The sequence below is a fragment of the Vipera berus genome (genome assembly GCF_964194415.1).
Source record: "Vipera berus genome assembly, chromosome: 5".
In the NCBI taxonomy this organism is placed as follows: domain Eukaryota; kingdom Metazoa; phylum Chordata; class Lepidosauria; order Squamata; family Viperidae; genus Vipera; species Vipera berus.
Window position 1 is genome coordinate 48,545,375 of NC_138207.1, and position 21,055 is coordinate 48,566,429.

At 37.5% G+C, this 21,055-nt stretch overlaps 1 protein-coding gene across 1 annotated transcript in view; it reads left to right on the forward strand.

The window, feature by feature from the left end:
* Nucleotides 1–14,243, forward strand: part of SUFU (SUFU negative regulator of hedgehog signaling) — a 63,217-nt gene extending 48,974 nt beyond the window's left edge. Inside the window, exons 11-12 of the mRNA XM_081328836.1 lie at nucleotides 3,905–3,973; nucleotides 7,492–14,243. Of these exons, the coding sequence (XP_081184962.1) occupies nucleotides 3,905–3,973; nucleotides 7,492–7,581 (159 nt within the window). The 3' untranslated portion in view covers nucleotides 7,582–14,243. The remainder of the gene's footprint in view (nucleotides 1–3,904; nucleotides 3,974–7,491) is intronic.
* Nucleotides 14,244–21,055: the final 6,812 nt, after the last annotated feature.

Below are 21,055 nucleotides of genomic sequence, written 5' to 3' on the forward strand. Positions count from 1 at the left end.
AAGTACACCATTGTTGAGAACCAAAGCTTTGCTCAGATATTAATAATGGAGTGTTTATTCAGTAACAGCAGCAAAGATATGTGTTTCCTGACCAAACAGGCAAAGTGACATTTGTAGATTCTCTGCTTCCCCATTGTTTTCCTCATGATATTTTTCATTCAAAAACGCATGGGGAAAAAAATCATGGGATTTTGTCCAGATACGTCAGCACTTTGATTGTTATTGTGTCTGTTAACATCATTTGTTTCTTACAAATTCCTGCATTAGAGTGGGATGTTATCTAGAAGCAAAGACTGTTCTTTCACTCATCACTATAAATGCAGAATTTCATAGTTCAGAATGGGCAATATAGTCTTTATGATAAATGGTGCTAGTCTGGTCCTTTGCTGTACAGATAGAGAAAGCCCCAACTTTCTGCAATATTATTTCTAGCAATACTTATTTTATTAAAAGCTTAGAGATTGCCCCATTTATTTCTCAGGGTGATTTTTGACAGTTATGCTATTATTTTCTGAATGCAGGTAGTCTTGGACCTATACCCATTTGTTCAGCAACTGTTCATTGTGGTGATGGTGCAGAACCATGGTGCTGATGGTTATGAGCAGTATTCAGAGTTTCCAGGCTATACCAGCACTCCCGTGGTCATGTGATTGTACTCTGGATGCTTGGCAACCTGTTTATACTTAACATAAGTTGCCAAGTGCCTGCATCACTTGATCTCCATTTACAACCTTCCCTGCCAGCTTCCCTAGAAAGTCAGGGAAGAAACTGGCAGGGATGGTCACAAGTCTCCTGTTGGTGCACCCTCCCCCACCCCTCGGCACTTGCTACAACCAGTCGTGCACCCCTGTGCATTTTCTCCAGACCACACTACACCTCATGCCATCTCCCTAACTTGCATGGCGTCTCTTGCCCTGTTGTAATATGAGGGCTAACTACATTAATGGAGTTTTCTGTTTTTCTACTTTTCTACACTGCATAGTTTTCTTGAAAAGGTTTTTTGTTGTTTGGTTTTGTTTTGTTTTTGAAAAATATCTGCTCATGAGGTATCAAGGGGCCAATGTTTTAATTTTCTGTACATGGGCCAAGAGGCTCCTTAAATCACTGACTATTTGTCCCATTCATCTATTGGAAGACCCTATTTCTGGTTGCAGGACCCTTTCGAAGGACAGCAGATAATCTTTCTACTCTCATGTTGAATAATTTAATTGGATTTCTGTAAGAAATTTTTAAAAAGCACTTAATCTTTTTGCTAAAAGCTATATATATGAATTCAATATGAAGATGTGTTTTTTTAATCAGATTATACTACTACTATGGTATAGTTAATGAATTGAATGTGTGTAAAGTCAATCACTTCTGGCTGCAAAGAAGAAAGAGTTTTTCCAGAGATGCACAACTCTTATGTTGTGAGTATCCAACTCTATATTATGAACCATGAGTTCCCTGTCTCACCCAAAAACACTCCAAATGATTCTTGCTCTCATACCCTTTCTGCCCAGAAGACATTAGCAGACACTATACAAAGGACATGTAATTTTCAGCAGCTGTACATGACATATTTTGCTGCAGTAATTATGCAGGGTGGCAACTTGAACTCAGACATCCACCTTTATAAAATATATTGGATGCTTGATTCCCATGAAATGCTTCGTTCATTAGGTACATTTAGCTAACTTGCTAATGTGATTTCCTGAATCTACCAACCCAAAATTGAATCATATATCTGTGATTCGTAGAAATCCAGATGAAAGAATCTTGTTGCTCACCTGCAACTGTTGCTTCTTGAGTACTGATCTCTGCATTTCATAATTCACTCTCTTCCAATTTAAGGTTGTTATATTAAAATACATATATTTTATTTTCCATCTCCTTTTTTTCCTTCTGCCCCAATTAGCCAATATGACTGTAATTGTACATAATATAGGAGAAGGGTATAAGGTCCACCAAAAGTTTTTTATTCCTGGAATATCCAGGATCAGGCACTGCAAGATGCATAAGCCATATGTATGAATTTGTATACAGGATATGTATACATTTATAGGTAATCCATGAAAATATTACAGTTATAAGTAAGTTATAGTTCTTCTACATTGTAAAGCAAATTATCTCAAAATATAAGTATGTCTTCTCCATGTATTAAAAGGCTTTTGATAGCTTGATTTCTCATGTTTTGCAGTTATAGTTAATTAGTTCAGAAAATCTGCCCCCAATGTCTCTCAGCAAGACCAAAATTGAATTTTAAAAGTAGTAATGTAAATTTAAATCATAGATCTCAAAACCAAGGCAAGTCTTGCTGCTTATATAATCATTTACCACCCTTCGGTGTTCCAAAATTTGGATCAAGCAATATGAAAGACAGATTTTTTTTAGAGTATTTGGGTTTCAAGGAAGTTTGTTAACAAACTAAACATAAGAAGACATTGATACTTCCATAATGTATATCCTGCTGTATAACACCTGTTAGAAACTGCTGGAAAAGAACATTTGGAAATTCAAAGTCTTTTACTCCCAGTATGCTAACAACTTGCCACCCTGGGTGAAATAAGTTTTTTATCCCCTTTCAGCCGATGCACCATTTGTAACCCCGTTCTGCACGAGGGGGATCTGACTACAGTGACTCAATACTTGGGCTTCTCCAATTTGTTGCTCATAGAGCTGCCTCTGAACACCTCTTGGCAACTGCAGGTCATCCAAAATGTAGCACCATGCATGCTGACGGGATTTGTCTGTTTGATCATTTTATATCTATGTTGTAAGGCCTACACTGGCTACCTGGGAGATTCCAAGTTGAAATCAAATGCTGCCTATGGGATTGCCTGCTTCAACTTGAGACAGCGGGACCAAGGCAGACCTTACAGGAAAGGCAGCTGATTGTCTCCCATTTGTTAATGAAATATTATGAAGCGAGTAAACTCTACTCTTCCAGAGGGCTTTTGGACCTGAATGTTCATATCTTTTACTTTATAAAGTCTAATTATCTAATTGTTTTGTTCGTTTAACTGATTTTCTTATTAAACTAGATTAATATGTTATACTATATTATTATGGATTGATTTTATGTTTAATTTGGATGTTATATAACTTTGTATCTCATTATTGTAAACCATTGGATTAGATGGTACATGAATAATAATTATTGTTTTATAATGGGCACATATTATTCAGTCAATGTTGTAGACATTTTTGATAGAACCATCGCTGAAAACAGCAAGGTGAATTTAGCAGTTGGGACATAAACTGTCAAATTCTCTTATGGATTAGCAATTAAGAACAAGAACCAGCAAGCAGAAATAATCTTTACAATGGAAAGAGATCAATAGTAGTGTGAGTGCGACGTATGCCAAGTGTATTGGATATCTTAGGAAAGGAATGTTGGAATTATGGGAGTGTACAAGCAATATTGACATGGCTGCATCTCGACCTCATTGTAGAGTTGAGAAAAATACAGAGGGGGACAACTAAAATAGTCATAATATTGTAACATTTTCCCAATAAAGAAAGAATATATTAGGGCTGTTATATTTAGGGGAAAACGGAAAAAATACAGAGCAAATAGAGAAGTGATTTTTTTTGACAGCAGATTGAGAGAAAAGATAAAAATGTATAATACAAACCAGATCTGTTTTGTAGAATTATGTGGCTTTGAGAAATTTACGGAATATAGAGCTTATTTGGCACAGGAAATATTGATGATGATATAGATGGATTCCGTAATAATTGCAGGTAATACAGGAGGAAACAAATAATTACCGGAGGAAGTGAACTGACTTCCCAAGCCTTAGTGAATTACAGGATGAACAACATGGAACAGTGTTCTGAGCACTAGAACAGCCTGCTGCTTGGCAATTAAGTGTAATTTGGTGCACAAAAGAATAAAAGTCATTGCCCCTCACTTTTGCAGATCTTACTTACAGAAGAGTTTGTGGAAAGAATGCTGGAAAACCTAGAGGATCTGAGTTCTCCAGAAGAAGTAAGTTTACTTAATCCTAATACCTGAAAAGAAACTCTTTACAAAGGTAGTTTTCAACTTACAACAGTTCATTTAGTAACTGTTCAAAGTTACAACAGCACTGAAAATGTGACTTATGACCATTTTTCACATGACTGTTGCAGCATCCCCACGATCATGTGATCAGCATTCAGATGCTTGGCAACCAACTCATATTTATGACAGCTGCAGTGTCCTGGGGTCATGTGATCACCTTTTGCCATCTTCTGACAAGCACAGTCAATGGGGAAGCCAGATTCACTTAATAACCATGTTACTAATTTAACAGCTGCAGTGATTCACTGAACAACTGTGGCAAGAAAGGTCGTAAAATGGGACAAAACTCACTTAACAATAGAAATTTTGGGCTCAGTTGTGGTTGTACGTTGAGGACTATCTGCATAACTTGGCTTATGTATGTAACTTACTGTATAGATCAACATCAACATTTGGAATTCTTTGCTGAATGAACTTGAAGAATTAAGATGTTCCTTCAAGTAGGGACCTTATGCTAAATTGAGATTTCTCCATAAACTTTTTTTTGCTCCTTTCCCTGAGACATTTTCCCCCTTTTATGGTAATTTTGTTGTTGTTGTTGTTGTTAGCTGCAAAGTCATGTCCGACCCATCGTGACCCTATGGACAACGTTCCTCCAGGCCTTCCTGTCCTCTACCATCTTCTGGAGTCCATTTAAGCTCACGCCTACTGCTTCAGTGACTCCATCCAGCCACCTCATTCTCTGTTGTCCTCTTCTTCTCTTGCCCTCAACCTTTCCCAGCATTAGGCTCTTCTCCAGTGAGTCCTTCCTTCTCATTAGGTGGCCAAAGTATTTGAGTTTCAACTTCAGGATCTGGCTTTCTAAAGAGCAGTCAGGGTTGATCTCCTCTAGGACTGACCGGTTTGATCGCCTTGCAGTCCAAGGGACTCGCAGGAGTCTTCTCCAGCACCACAGTTCAAAGGCCTCAATTCTTTGGCACTCGGCCTTTTTTGTGGTCCAACTTTCACTGCCACACATTATGGTAATTTATAAATCTATAAATGTATTACTTTGAGGCAGGTTTCATTGTAATAATATTTATATACTACGATTAAAAATTATGAACATTGTTATTTAGAAAACTTAAAAAGTGTTGAAATTGAAACATCCTGTTTTCCCTAAAAGATCCAGTACTTTGCTCAGAGGAAAGTGTTTCAACACCTTTTCTAGTTTTTGTTATACATGCTTTTAGATTAATTGACCTTTAACTTAACAGACTTTCCCCATGAAACCATTTTTTTTTATTTTTCTGGCTTTTTAAACTATCTTTCTATAAACTATCAATTATCATACAACTTCCCTCAAGGTTTTTTTTTATAAAAACAGTGAATAAATGTAAAGACATCATAGCTGTCTTGTACTATACACTTATTGTAATGGGATTGGAGAAAGAGTATTTTTCCATGGTCCCTTGTACAAATGTTTTCTTTGCCATCTCATTTGCTTCCTTCTCACTGTTGAGTTCCTGAGGGTTCCTTATTTCCCAAAGCTGCATAATGCCTGTTAGAATTGAGTATCATGAAATCTAGTACGTATAGAATTCTTTATTGACCAAGTGTGATTGGACACACAAGGAATTTGTCTCCAGTGCATAAGCTCTCAGTGTACATACAAAGTGATAAGTCATATATCATATAAACCCTGGTGAAAAAAATCCTCATTTGCTTGTTAATACCCTTTCATTTGCTCCTATATTATATAATGATATAAAATACCTTGAAAAACTGAAAAAAATATTTTCTCAACATGAAATATTGTTTATGCAGTTTTGTCTATGGAGATTCTCAGTCATCCAGGTCGTGGTTGTCCCAACGATGCTTTTTCAAGAGGCAACTGGACTTTCTTTTCTTTGAAGACGTTTTGCTTCTCATCCAAGAAGCTTCTTCAACTCTGACTGGCTGGTGGGAAATGGAAGGATTTATATTCCTTGCAGACAGATGGTCATTTGCATTCTTTTAGAGAGTTATTGAGGCCACTTGGAGGTTTATCTGTGTCCTTAGGGTCACTTGAGTAGTGTAAATGGGTGTGGAGTCTTCTTGGAACTGCTGAAAGGACTAAGTTGTAGACTGGAGATAGATATTGTATCCCTCCCTGTTGAGAAAGGGTTGTTCAGTTTTGACATAGATTGCCTCTTTGACCCCTCTTTCAAACCAGCGGTCCTCTGTGTCCAAAATGTGGATTTTGCTGTCTTCAAAAGAGTGGCCTTTGTCTTTTAAATGCAGATAGACTGCTGACTCTTGTCCTGATGGGTTTGTTCTCCTATGTTGAGCCATGCACATTTCTCACTGAATTTGTGAGACATGTGCAGATCTGTACATTGGGAAAACAAAACAACCACTTCATAAATAAAGGGCCTTGGTGGAGCAGTGGGCTAATGCCTCCTTAAGTAACACCAGCTGCCTGCAATTAGTGCAGGTTCGCATCCCACCAGGCTCAAGGTTGACTCAGCCTTCCATCCTTCCGAGGTAGGTAAAATGAGGACCCAGATTGTTGGGGGCAATTAAGCTGACTTTGTAATAATGCCGCTTGGGGTGTGTGTGAAAGCCCTAATAAGCAGGCATATACATAGAATGAAGGCTACTGCTAAGCTTGTAAGCCGCCCTGAGTCTTCGGAGAAGGGCGGGATATAAATGGAATTAAAATAAAATAAAAATAAAAATCTATGTCAAAATTGAACAGCACTCTCTCAACAGAGGGGAGGGATACAACATCATATTCTGTCTACAACACAATCCTTTCAGCAGTTCCAAGAAGGCTCCACAACCATTTACACTACTCAGGTGAACCTGAGGACACAGTCTCCAAGTGGCCTCAATGACTCTCTAAAAGAATGCAAATGACCAGCTGTCTGCAAGGAATATAAATCCTTCCATTCCTCACCATCCAATCAGAGCTAAGGAAGCTTCTTGGATGAGAAGCGAAATGTCTTCAAAGAAAAACAAGACAGCCCAGTTGCCTCTTGAAAAAGCAGCTTTGGAACATTATGCAGTTTGGGTTTCTGAATATTCAATTGTGCTACTATCAGTAGCTTCCGCTTCCTCTATTCTTAATTTTGTTATTTTCATGGTCTTCTAAAAACAGATTTTTTTTTGTATTGAAACGATTTTTCACTAATGGGTCTATTTCTTCATTTATTGTCTATTTCCATAGGTAGACCAGTTTATTTCATTTCACTGTTTTATGCATCATTCAGAAGCAATTACTTTTGTATGTAATTCTGCGAGAAATTATAAAACAATGTCTTCAAATTTTGTTTTTCTTCCTGGGTCCTCAAATTGTAGTTTTATTTGCCCTAGATCGGGGTAGGCAACCTCGGCTCTTTTATGACTCATGGACTTCAACTCCCAGAATTCCTGAATTCTGGGAGTTGAAGTCCCTGAGTCATAAAAGAGCCGAGGTTGCCTACCCCTGCCCTAGATTCCAGCAATTTCTATGAACACTAACTGATTTCTTTGTTTTTTAGTGCAAGCTTCCAAAGGAATATAGTTGGCCTGAAAAGAAACTAAAAGTCTCCATCTTGCCTGATGCTGTATTTGACAACCTACTCCATTAAAGACAGCTGACGCCCACAAGCAGCAGCTTACTGTTTATTGCCCAAGGACTAATGGGAGAATTGAGTAGAATAAAAGTTGGTCCTGACAATGTTGCTACATAACTACAGCAGAAGAGAAGTTACTCAACAACAGTTCAGCCAGAAATGAGCATCTCTGGTTCTCTCCTTTTTCATCATGGCTGAACTCTTGAGTATCTGCATATGAACGAGTACAAGAGTTAGGCTGAAGAAGATGTATTCCATTTTGAATAGCAGCTGTAATACATCTTCTACTATTTTAACTGGCTCTAGAACTGCCTGCCGCCTTAGTTCAGGGTTTATATTTCTCATCTGCATTTATTGTACACATTTTTCATCTGTAAGCACATAATTATTAAGTAGATGTTTTCCATAATGCCAAACTTCTTTTGTTAGCCAGGCTCTCCTTAGAAGAATTATTCTTTTAATGCAAGTTGCAATTTCAAAAAGAAAGTGAGATTCTCCACATGTATTGAGAGTAAATAGAGTAAAAATTACTCTATTATCTTGGCCTCAAGCATTTCTTGTGGTTCGGCTGCAGTGAAGTTACTGTAGGTGGGTGGGTTTGGTCTCTTAGGTTAGATTAGTTGAGTGTAACTGAATTTTAGAGCCCAAATTTTGAGCCCTATCATAAAATGAGCCTTTCATTTGCTTTTCTGTAAAGAAGGGATAATTAATTACTAAGATAATATCCCCAAACAGGTTAATGATAATAATATCAGCAACAACTTTCAAACTGAGCCTGTGAATATTAACAGATTTAGAAAGAAACCTAGCTGTATTCAGTTGGACTTATTTCTAAATAAATGTGTGTTAAATTATAAGTTTTTATGTATTACTTTGAGAATGTCTGGGGACAATAAGCCCCCTCCAACCCAACCCTTTTCAGACACTTTAATTGATAAGATAACCCTGAGTTATTGGATTATAAAGCATATTAAATAATCGTTCTTATTTCTTTTATTGATGACCAAGCAAAAAAATATGAGTGATTAATTTTATATGCTTTTCTCATTGTACTCACTGAGCTATAAAATGAGTTAATGTCTTGTCTTATTTGTATTAGCACTGTTAGCACTTCTGTTTTTATGAAAATTCCTGATGCTGCATTCTTTCTGAAAAATTTCCACCAACAATCTTTGTTTCAGGTCCTAGAGGTACCCAAGAGCCTGTTATCTTATATCAGCTTTGCAAGAAAGCAGTCTAAAACATTTAAGTTTTGTTAAAACCATGTTCTCACTTTTTATTAATGTAATAGAAAGCCTTGAATTTGATGAGTATTGTTTGAATCAGGCCTCTCCAGAAATTATCATTCACATTTTTGAACTATGTGAAAATATGTGTTTTTAACAACAGGGATCCCCAGCCCCCAGCCCACTACCTGGCCATGACCTATTCAGAATTGGGCCACGTGAGTGGCTGGCCGGAGCATGCGCATGTGCGCACAACTCAACTTGCATGAGCGGTGGGCTGGCGGGCACTCATGCACATACATGCTCACTGCTCACGTTCTCCCCCCCCTCCAGTTCTTCCCCCACCCCTAAGCCAGGCCGCCAAGCTGCAAAGGTTAGGGACCAGTTTTACAATCTACAAATATTTAGTATTCATCTGCAACTCAAAAGGCTAGGTTAGAATCACATTGGACAAAATAAGGGGATACTTTTTTATGCGATGCCCTTTTGCTAAAAGATAGAAAAATATATATTAAACATGAGCTGGCCTTGATATATTCTGAAACACTGTATTGTCAGTAGAATTTGTCAAAATCCCAGTAACCTTTGTTTTCATGTTAAGATTTTGGATACTGTGATGTACTAATCTGTTCTGATATTTAAAGATCATAAAGCAAGGCTTTGGAATCTATAACACAAGTGAGTCTTTTGGAGAGCCTAGTTACCTTTGAGTAGATATTTTAAGTAAAATTAACAATGTTTAATTAATAATAGAAGATTGCAAAGAGTTAACAAAGCTAAAAACCTTATGATTCTCTAGAGGAAATGCACATGGGTGGTGTTTACACATACCATGCAACTAAGTTCATTAACCATTATTTGTTGAGCAAGCCAGAGTCAATTTCCTGAGACAGCAGAGTGATTGTGACTTGCTTGATCAATTTCTTATTTTCCCTCCATTTCTTCTATCAATCAGTTGATATTTCATAATATTCTTAACAAAAGTTAAAAGAACAAGATTTTTTGTTAGTTTGTAGGAAAATTTGCTCTATAATTTGCTCTATAATTAAGCAAGTTGTAGCCCCAGGGCCACGTGTGGTGCCCAGGTCTTATTTTGATAGCCCTCAGATATTCATCCATCTGCGCTGCAAATGTTGGCAGTACAAATGATAAAATTGCTAGCATGGTTTCTCACCATTTTCTGACAAAATATTCATTAAAACTAGTATATGATCTGTAATACACAATACATTTTTTAAAAACAAACAAAAAATCCCCTGCAAAACCGACGAAATTCTACTACCGCTCATTTATCTGAGAGCCCCATCCACTCCTTTGCACCCCAGGAAATATGTATAACTTCCATCCTCAAAAAGAACAGTTCTGGGGTTTTGTGATTATTGTTGTTTTGGCTGCGTAATGTTTGTGGAATTGGTTTTGCTTACTTTTTTTTGCTATTGGCAGCTTTGTTAGACGTACACTACATTGGTTTTTTAAAATAATCTGTAGAGCTTAGAGAGCAGTCGTGTTTTGTGTAGGTTTTGTTTTGCCTGTTGTCTGAGTACGGTTAGTTTTATTTCTGTGAAATGGATATTTTGTTGAAATGTGTACACTTTGCTTTGGCATTGGGAAGCAATTCCCTATCGTTTCAGGGAGGAGTTAGGCATGGGGGGAAAAAATAGCCTGAGTAGCAGAAATGCTGTGTAGGTTTTCCCACAACGGTACTTTATTTAGTTTTTGAAGGAACTGAAGTGGGAAGCCTGCTTCTTAATTTTTATGCTTCAAACTGTAATTGGATCTAACATCACTGAAATGCTTTTATATGGAAAGAAAAGTGATCCCTGCTGGTAGAAAACAGCTATGCTAGAGAAATGACTAAGCTAGAGAGAGCCTTTCCTACAAGATCTAATTCATTAGATATAAATATTGTGTGTGTGTGTGTGTGTGTGTGTGTGTGTGTGTGTGTGTACATTTAATTTTAAAAGTCCAGCTGACCTGGAGAAACGTTCAATCTAATTTAGTATCTTGTTTTTTCACAGATGCCTTTTGAGAATCTCAAAATGAGAGACATAGTTAAGATGATAAATAATTATTCATTCTGACATGAACTTTTGGGAATTGTTTCCAGCAACTAAATTAGTTTATGTATATAGTTTATTTGGAAATATATTCATTAATGTAATGGGGAAGTGTTAGTTACAACTGTCTCATTGATTTCTCTCTATAGTTAACCCTCAGTTTGTTCTCTTTAAAGTTGAATAAGAGTTTCTTGTCTAAGGAACGAAACAAGGGAGGCAGAGTCAGCGTGCAGTACTGTGAAATGCTAAACTGGAATTTAAAAACCATTGTGAATTTCTCATGAAGGGTCTACAAGTTAGAGCTGAATAGAATTGCCTTCTTTGTCTCTCATAGGATTTTCTGCAAGATCCTAGGGTTTTCAGTGTTATGTCCTGCGTGAGTATTCATTTTGGAGGGCAGAACTGACCCAAAGTATATATTTTTTTTAAATGACTGTCTTGTTGGATTTCCAGAGAGAGTGCTTTTAGGTTCTTTGTCTACTTGTATGCAACCACAAGTTACAGGCTTGGCAAATCAAAGGTATGGTGCTTTTATAGGTTTTTGTTTAATCAATAACAATTTATGACTGTTCTTGTCAGTTCCCTAAAGGACATAATGGAACAGGGCTTGGTCTCTCCTCCAACTCTTCATGGGCAAATACACGGGCTAGTTATGCTGGCTTTTTATTTTTTCTCAACATAAGGCAAGAAGAGTTTGCTTTGCACTCTTGTTCTTTGCTTGCTAGTTCCTGAAGTGTTTTATCGGAAATAGAAGCTTTGGCTGCTCTTCAGTTGGTTTGCACCTGCTACTTAATCCCTTCAGCACCTGGAGCAGTAAACACCCTTCCTGGCTTGCTGCAACAATTATTAACTTTTAGTGCAGCTGTTGCACTAGTCATATGCCAGGATAATGCTAACAGAGCCACCAGACCATTCCAGAGTCTTTTAACTATCTAACTATGAAAAAAATCTGTGTAAGTTATCATACAAGCTATGAGTAGAATAGAGATTTGAAGCTATTGCACATGTTGCAGGTTCTGGCCTATCACCTGTTTTGCTCAGAAGCTGAATCCCACAAAACCACTACAGATTTTTGTAATGCACAAAGGTAAAAGGTTCAAAATGTAAACAATTGGATTGCATTTTTTTTTAAAAAAATCCTACTTAAATATACAATCCTATCACAAATAATGTTTTAAACACATTTAAAATTGAGGATAAGCTACTTGAAATATGGTAGAAGAGCAAAAGGAGGAAAGTAATTGTTCGTTGCAGAAACAGGTATAAAAAAAGAGAAGCTGGGCTCAACCTGAAGGAGACAAAAGAAACATTTGCATGGTTGTTACATTAAATTGTACATCTGTAAACATCTTTAGTCTTCACAGTATCTCTATTTTATATAAATGTATACATCTTGAATTTCATGTTTCCCTTTTGTCAGATGGTGGTTGGGCAAAAGTAAGATACAAACTTTTGAAGCCTCTGCACAGTATTTTTGCATTTCAGTCTGATGATCAGTGCAGAATTAGAAGTGAAAGCAACTTCTGTGGCAGATTAAAAAAGGATTTCACTGTCATCCCACTACATTCTCTTCTTTCAGTAGTAGGGACATAATCACGACATGCTTTATATGAACCCCTTTTGCACACAATCCCTACACATAAGGGAAGTAAGGGATCAGGGAGCAATTCTATTTATATAAGCATTTTAATGGTTTGAGACAAAAATATTTAACATTGTTTCCCACGAGTATCATCGTTGCAGTTTTTAGGAAAAGAAATAATGCCTTCCTTTTTTGGTAGCTCTGTGGTGTTTCATTCCCCACTTAACCTGCATGTCCTTTTCTGCTAGACATCTTGAAAGTCAAAATTCGTACTATATCTGATAAGGACCCCAGGCTGACCCATTTTTTAATTAACTTTTGAATATCAAATGTATTATGTTTCATATATATTTCTTTTTCCCTTCTTAAATTGCTTACATACAATCATAAGAGCTTTTAAGCTTTCTATTGTTTTTCCCAGGCTGTAATAAAATGGTGTTTTTTTTAGCCAATTGTTTTCCTATATTGCAAATATTTTGAAAGAAACCTTCCTTACTTAGAGAGTTATAATATGGTGAGCTCCAGAAGAGGTGAGGGGATCATATATTTAACCTCCTTCATTAATTATATTTTCATGTCAGAAATTGTTTTAAAGCTCTGTTGCTAGCTAACTCTTGTGGCATCTTCCTCAGCCCTTTTTTCCCTTTTCAGGGCAAAATTACAGATTTCTTCTTCCATTGGACTCTTATGACATAAATCTGCAATGAACAAAAGGTGATTCTATGATCCATGTTCAGAGTATATAATATGGGCACCGTAGTTAATGCAAATGGCTGTTGTGAGCCCCAGGAAGACGCAGGAGCATGCATGTTTCTTGCTGGATCTTTTAATTCCAGGTTAAGCTGAACTAACTTTCTCACCAGTTTTACTTTCAAGACTAAAACAAAAAATCACTTAAGAGAAAGAAAAACCTATTTAAATAATTTAAAAATGATGAAACAATTCAAAGGATTAACAGCGCTTTATGTTTATGAATAATGCTACCCATGACGTAGCTTTTCTGGAGCTGTAGTTTAACAGTAGCAAAGACTTGTGCGTGTCCGCATGTGCACTTGCGCACATGCACGCAAATACATGCACAATTTAATCTAGCTTAAGAATATAAAATTGATATTTGCTGGTAGCAGTTCTGAATTCTACAGCAGCTGAAAACAGCGCATGAGAGTTAAAAGCTTAAGGTAGTATCATGCTTCAAATGAAAAGTATCTTTCCTTTTTGAATAGTTTTATCTCAATAGGAACTAGAGTTCTCTATTAAGCAGAGGGCTTGCTAACTTTTTTTTCTTTTTAAAGAGAGAAGAGCTCTTTGGTGTTAGTTTTATATTTCAGATGGCTGTACTGTAGTTCTAGGAAACTTTAAACAAATTGAAATATACTTTTGGAGGAATTAATCCTTAGACTTGTTCAGATGCTAATTCTGACTGCTGAAGCTGTTTTGAAAAGCTTCAGCTGAGATGAACCTTTTTGTAGTTCATCTATGAGTGTGTGTGCGCGCATGGGGGGGTGAGCACGTATGTGTGTGTGAGTGAATATCTCTACACATATATTAGAGTTACTGCAAAAACTGACTGAAAACAGTTTACTTCTCCTGCAGTAATATTTCAATATTTTAGTATATCTTTTTTCTACCAAAAAAGCAATGAAAACCTAAACTAGCAGTTTTAAAAATATTTTATATTAGTTTGTAATGTATATTCTTACATTATCACAGTGCTGGTATGAACTACTTTTTATAATATTTTTGTGAATCACAAAGCTTTTGTTTCCCTTCTGTGTATTCAAAGTACATTAAACCTGTTTGCATATTGTGTTCTGTGTGTATTTATTGATTGCAGAGCTGATAAATTAATTTTATTTTTCACTCATACTTAATTTTATTTTTCCAACTGTTATTTGCAGGTTGTAACTAGATAATAGGCAATATATAATATGAGGGCTGACCACCAGCATCTCCTTATTCACAATCTCTGTTGCACTGTTGCACTTTATCTGTTGTTGTTCTCCACGGTACAGTCTACTTCAGGAGAAACATTTGAGTAAATGTGGATATATGCTAATGTTTATATGATGTGGAAATCAATCACACGGGTGAAGGAACTTTACTATATCATGTAGTAATATCTTTAGCCTAGTAATGTATTGGGACTAAAATTTGTATGCTTTCCACAAATTCTGGAAGTAACAGAGTTGTCTTCTAATTTTATTTTAATATCATCTTTCCTTGGCTGTCGAAGGATAGAGTTAAAATGATCACATGATCCTATGTATCATATTGAAGTACCTGGATAGCACTTTACTATGTTGTCAAAAAGGATGGGGACTTTTTTTTAGAAAACTGTAACTGAAATGAGGGAGGACTTTTCATAGAGACTAGAAATGCTCACTGATTTTTGGTCACATCTTTGTGTTCTAGAGAAAGCATAACTCCCACTTAATTACTGTTTTAAACAAATACAGTTTGAGAGAGAGTTGGATTGCTTAAGTGCCATTAATTTGGTTTGACTGCTAGGTAGATCTCCAGGATTTCCTACTGTCAGCCTGGGTCTTCAAGTCTTGCATCAGTGAAAACTAGTGAGAGAAAAATTCCTGACAGTTAGAACAATTAACCAGTGGAACAACCTGCCTCCAGAAGCTGTGAATGCTCCAACACTGGAAGTTTTTAAGAAGAGACTGGACAGCCATTTGTCTGAAATGGTATAGGGCTGCCTGCCTGAGCAGGGGGTTGGACTAGATGACCTCCAGGGTCCCTTCCAACTTTGTTATTGTTGTTGTTAAAATACATACAGCACCAGGGATGTTGGGGGGAAATGGATTTTGTTTCATAGTTTCACCACTCCATCGGATCATGCATATAATCTAGGATCCATATGGTATTGAGCCACACTTTGGAGCACTGACTTGGCTTCATTGATCTCTTGATTTATTGCACTTCATAACATAGACCCTGTGGCTTGTTGCAAAAAGTCATTTTATTGTCTTGTTCTTCTCAATCGAGAAATTACTGAGTCTCCTATAAGGCTACATCTCGTCTGAAATTCTTGCTGTAATGGAGTAATATACCTTGTCCACCCAATGAGGTGTATCTAATCTAGACCACTGGATACAGTCAATATATCCAATCTCTACAAATTAATGTTTTTCTGCAAAACTTTTAAAGAGGATTAAAAAAAATGTGTGGCAAATTTTGATTCTGTAGTTCATAGTGCTGTGCATTTCAGGGATGAAATGAATTTGTGTAGAGATCTGGGGAATCTTTGCAATAACTGGGAGCTTTTGTTACATTACTACCATATCAACAGATGATGTGAGTCATCTTGTTCATATTTGTGTGCATGTGCACATACTGTACATGCATGTGAGCGTGTGTTCCTGTAACTGATTAAGAAAGTTCTGAGAAACTAAAAATACTCTTAATATTTTAAATCAGTGATTTTCAACCTTTTTTTTCCCAACCTTTTTGCTGGTGGCTGCCTAAGCTCAAGCATTATCTATGGCAGGGGTGTCAAACTGCCAGCCCGTGCGCGAGCCAGTTGCATCATATGGAGGTCGTGCTCACCCCAGCTCCAGCAGTGCAAAAAAAGTTGCGACATGTCATGTGATGTGGCGAGTTTGACACCAATGATCTATGGTATTTTGTTCTATTTTCCACTAGTATAGTTGCCTCAAGAATACATTATAGTGATGAGTTGGATTACTAAATATGGCATGTATAGGGACTAAAGCTTAGGTAAAGTGTTTATTTTCAGATGACATCTTGTTTGCAATTAAAACTTCAATGAAAGATATGGCAAATAAAGTGTTTTCAGCCTTCAACTGCTTGAGTATTTGCTACTGGTATATTTCCAATTTTAAATTATAGTGAAACAAGCTTTCCAGTATTTAACTTTTCTTTTGTTACTTATTGGGGTATTTTGGCTTGATGAGATTTTCACAGCTGTTTGACAGGTACTCTCAGCAATGTTTATATCCCATTTTTCCAGTTTTTGCTTGTGAGTGCAGAAAATTCCAATTCTCATTGGTAAAATATTAAAAATGATGTGAGTCTTACCAGACCTCTTTTTCTGCAAGGGAAGTGTGTGTTCATTCTTTGCCTAAATCTAAAATTTAAGAAACACTTTCTATGAGCTTTAATTTCACATTGTTGCTCTTTTGCCATATAATAATTCCTCCCATTCTATGGGACTAAGCTGAAATTGGTTTGGTGTTTCAATAAAGTGGTTTCTCAGCTAGTCACAGTTTTCAAGACTGAAAAATATAATTTTATTTTCCAGCTGCTCAGCAATTACTGGTATGACCTCATTCTTGTTTGCTGCAGTTATATTGGGAAATACGCCCATATTCCTCTCCTTCATTTTTCCAGTCCAAATTCTTTACCTTGATTAATTTGATATATAGATATTTGTAAGAAGGGACGCGGTGGCTCAGTGGGTTAGGACGCTGAGCTTGTCAATCAGATGGTCGGCAGTTTGGCGGGTCGAATCCCGAGTGCCGCATAACAGAGTGAGCGCCTGTTATTCATCCCAGCTTCTGCCAACCTAGCAGTTCGAAAGCACGTAAAAATGCAAGTAGAAAAATAGGGACCACTACGGTGGGAAGGTAACAGCGTTCCGTGCGCCTTTGGCGTCTAGTCATGCCGGCCACATGACCACGGAGACATCCTCGGACAAGTGCTGGCTCTTCGGCTTTGAAATGGAGATGAGCACCGGCCCTTAGACTTGGAAACGACTAGCACGCATGTGTGGGTGTATTTTTGTCTTATTTAAATGTTCAACAATAGCTACCAAGTAAATGGTAATATGCATCACATTCTTCAATGACATCATAGTTTCTCATAAGTTTTTAACCCACGGATGTCAAGCTCGATGCCTTTGCGGACCCAGGGTGGGTGTGGCCTGTGCATGACGCATCTGGCCCATGGGCTGCCAGTTTGACACCCTGTTCTAACCAATATAGAGATGGAGGAAAAATTATGCAATTCCAATTTCTTCACAAAATTTGGGAAATAGATGCAACTATCGTGTTTCCCCGAAAATAAAACCCGGTCTTATATTTTTGCCTCCAAAAGAGGCACCGGGTCTTATTTTCGAGAGATGTCTTACCTTAGGACCGCCACAGCCAGGCTTCCCATACCCCGATACCTGTTGCGCTGCTGTCTTGAGTTGTTCTGCAGCTGCTTGCGGCCACATGCCACATGACACATCACGCCAATTGTGCTGCTACCTCTGCTCACAGCTGGACGTTGCGAGGCTCGTTGCGCCAACCATGCCGCAGCCCCGATCACAGCAGAAGACTGCATGGCGCATCACGCCTATCACACCACTGCTGCTGCTCATGCCAATTGTGCCACTGCTGCTGTTTATGGCAGTGCGATTAGTGTGATAAGCCTTGCGGTCTCCTGCAGCCAGCAGTGGTGTCACAATGTGCCACTTGTGCGGCCACAAACGGCCGCAGAAGAACTCAGGGAGCAGCACTACAGGTGTCAGGGCATGGGAGGCCTAGCTGCAGCAGACCTAAGGTAAGCGGGTGCATGGGGCAGCTCCACACACCCACCCCAGCTTGATTTTTATGCATGCGCCTCGCCCGAAAACTAGGGCTTATTTTCGAGGAAACATGGTAGTGACCCACCATTTTCATGATTGTCTACCTGATTTCAATTTTAGTCAGTTGTTTTTGCAGCTAATGCTTCATGATACCGAAAAAACATATTGTTAGTAACATTACTATGTTTTCCATTAACACAAATTCTTTTATTGATTCACCCATTAAAGGAGCAGCAACTTTACAAATTCCTATGTGTACAGGATTTCTAGGGTAAGGCAACAAATTCCAAGTAGCTAAGGTAAGACAACTACCCTCACCATGAGTTTTTCCATCAAATTCTTTACCACATAAACATTGTTCTATTTTAACAATCATCAACATGGGAACTGAATGTCAGTAATTGAACTGCATCCATTTCTCTCTCTTTCTAAATTGAGGTATATATAGTTTCTTTAGTGTTGGCTAACATACTGTCCAAGAGAGGAATTTCCTTTTAATTTTTTGTTCTGTTTCACTCCAAATCTTGGCTTTGTAATGGCGCTACAAGCAGGAAAAATCAGTATTTATGTGATTATGCGAGGATCCATAGTGAAGAGAATCTGTGAGACATTTTTCATATGCTTTACCTGAAGCTATTTTAGTAAATTTCAAATTTCTAGAATTTAAAATTTTCTCATAATACCATCAAAGTTTCTCAATACCAGTGCCATTTTAGTGAGTAATGTCTGTATCTGAAAAGGAACTACTATTTTTAGTTTTCTTGTTTCTTATGGTGCCTATTTCTTTTCCATTTATAATCCATCTTTGTCACTTTTTCCCCACCACTGTAATCTTTATATTTTCTTACTAAACTACCCATTAACATTATTAGGGCAGGTCATAGTGTACACATCCTTAGTGTCTTTGGGCATTACTGTCACTTCCTTATTAATCAGTCAAACTAAGCTACATACTTGCATTTGTTACCTGGGGTTTATTCGCACGGGACAGTTTTCAAACATAGTAACATTTTAAACTCAGGTTAGTTGTTCGCTGACTCACCTTCAGGCTCTTGAAGCATATTAACCCAGATTTCAACAATACTTAGACAGGACATCACTTACACAAGAATAAATCATTATTCACAAAGCAGAATCACACACCTATTATAATAGTACATTCATTCATTAATAATTTATACTTTGTTGTAAAACTTTTCTGGTCCTGTCATGGTTTTTTAAAAAAACTGTACCCAATTTGATTAAATCATGCTCAAAGGATCCACTAAGGATTGGACCCTAGACAATAGGGTCCAATTTATTTATAAGGATTGGGGAGAAGTTTTATTTTGGGGAAAAAGTATCCAAAATACAAAAGTAAAATGTTTGTGTGAGTTCTTTCTAAATCTGTTGTCTTATGCTACACTCTCTTTCTATTAATACTATTCAGTGTTTCTATATTATGGTCTACTAATAATTCACCATACTCTATACTGTTACTTGTATTTCTATGCTATATTATACTATAAGTATACTATTATTGTTGCTATTATGCTACTATTATTACTAATATAAAACAGTGTTTTAATCCTTGAGATCATGGTTCGTCCTTAAATTCCATCCGCACTCTCATTCTCTCAGATTTTCTTCCGTTGCTATTTTCTTCTTTGTTAATGGGCAGCACTTGGCACTTTCCCAACGCTGGACCTTGCCGGGCTTAACTTGGCCCTTCTTTTCCTTCCAGACCTTTCCATCTCTGTAAAGAAAACTTATTTGATGCTTTCTCTTTTGTTGTTCTTGCTGCAGCTGCTGAGTTTCCAAAACATGCTCATTTCCCCTGTTTTCCTCTTGTCTTCTCCCTTCTCCTCCTTCACCTGTTTCAAGGCTGCAGTTTTTACAAGCAATTCTGCCATGCTGACACTGGAGAGAAGATTCAACTAGGAGGGGAGAAAGCCGCACAGATGCATGCAATTTTCTTAGCAGCCTACTCTTCCACATCGCCCTAGATCAGGGGTCTTCAAACTTGGCCCTTTTATGACTTGTGGACTTCAACTCCCAGAATTCCTCAGCCAGCATGCCTGGCTGAGGAATTCTGGGAGTTGAAGTCCACAAGTCATAAAAGGGCCAGGTTTGAAGACCCCTGCCCTAGACTATTTATGTGGCATGAAAGATACCACAGGAGTCTGGATAAGAATCACAGCTTTAATGAAAATTAGTCAACAGGCTCATCTTTTCTGTGGACTTGGGTATTAATACATTCATACAATATTCCATGTATTCCAATTCTGCATGATCATAATAATGTATCTGTTGGATCAGACCACTTGCATTTTGGGGTATTGGATTGTGAGCTGAATTGTTGAATCCTGAGTGTTGAAACCGTAGGGTAGAAAACCTGCAGTTTTGAACAAGGGGGAAGTGAAAACTCCAGATGCCTTCAAAATTTCTTGCTTATAGAGGTCTCTAGGTCTCTATACTTAACAGTAATCTGAACCTTTCCCCAAACCTTTTTTCCTGGGAAATTAATGAGTAGTTTTAGGCAATACATTGGATCAGGTTGTGTGTCTTCTCTGCGAGAAATGCCTCTATAAGCTGTTTCTTTCATATTCATTTTTTCTAGGTTTTTTTTTACTTTAAATACTTGCATTGTTTCATTTTTATAACACTTAAAAATAAACCAAATGATACATTGGGAATGTTGAACCATTTCAGTCTTAGCCCACATTTTGTGATCTAGCTGTATTTCACTGCAGAATTTAGATGCTATTCTATTGTGAGTACATGAAGGGATTTACATCTGATAAAACATTAGACTTTGCCTGACAAGCACAAGTTATTTGGAACATTTGGACTGAGGCGTAAAGGGAGGTGCAAGATAACAGCAAGAATGGGGCAATGATTTGTTCAGTCATTTAAAAAAAAGTTCTCTTCTGGGTACCCTCAGGCAGTTGCATCTGGCCTGTGCACAGAGTTAATATTTCAACCACTTTGAGGTTGAGCAGAATGTTAAATATCCACTGAGGCTGGAGAAGGCCTGAGGCAGTTTCTAGGGGCTGGCAACACACAGGCAACTATAGGCTTGCTTTTGCAAAACAGCAAAGTCTTG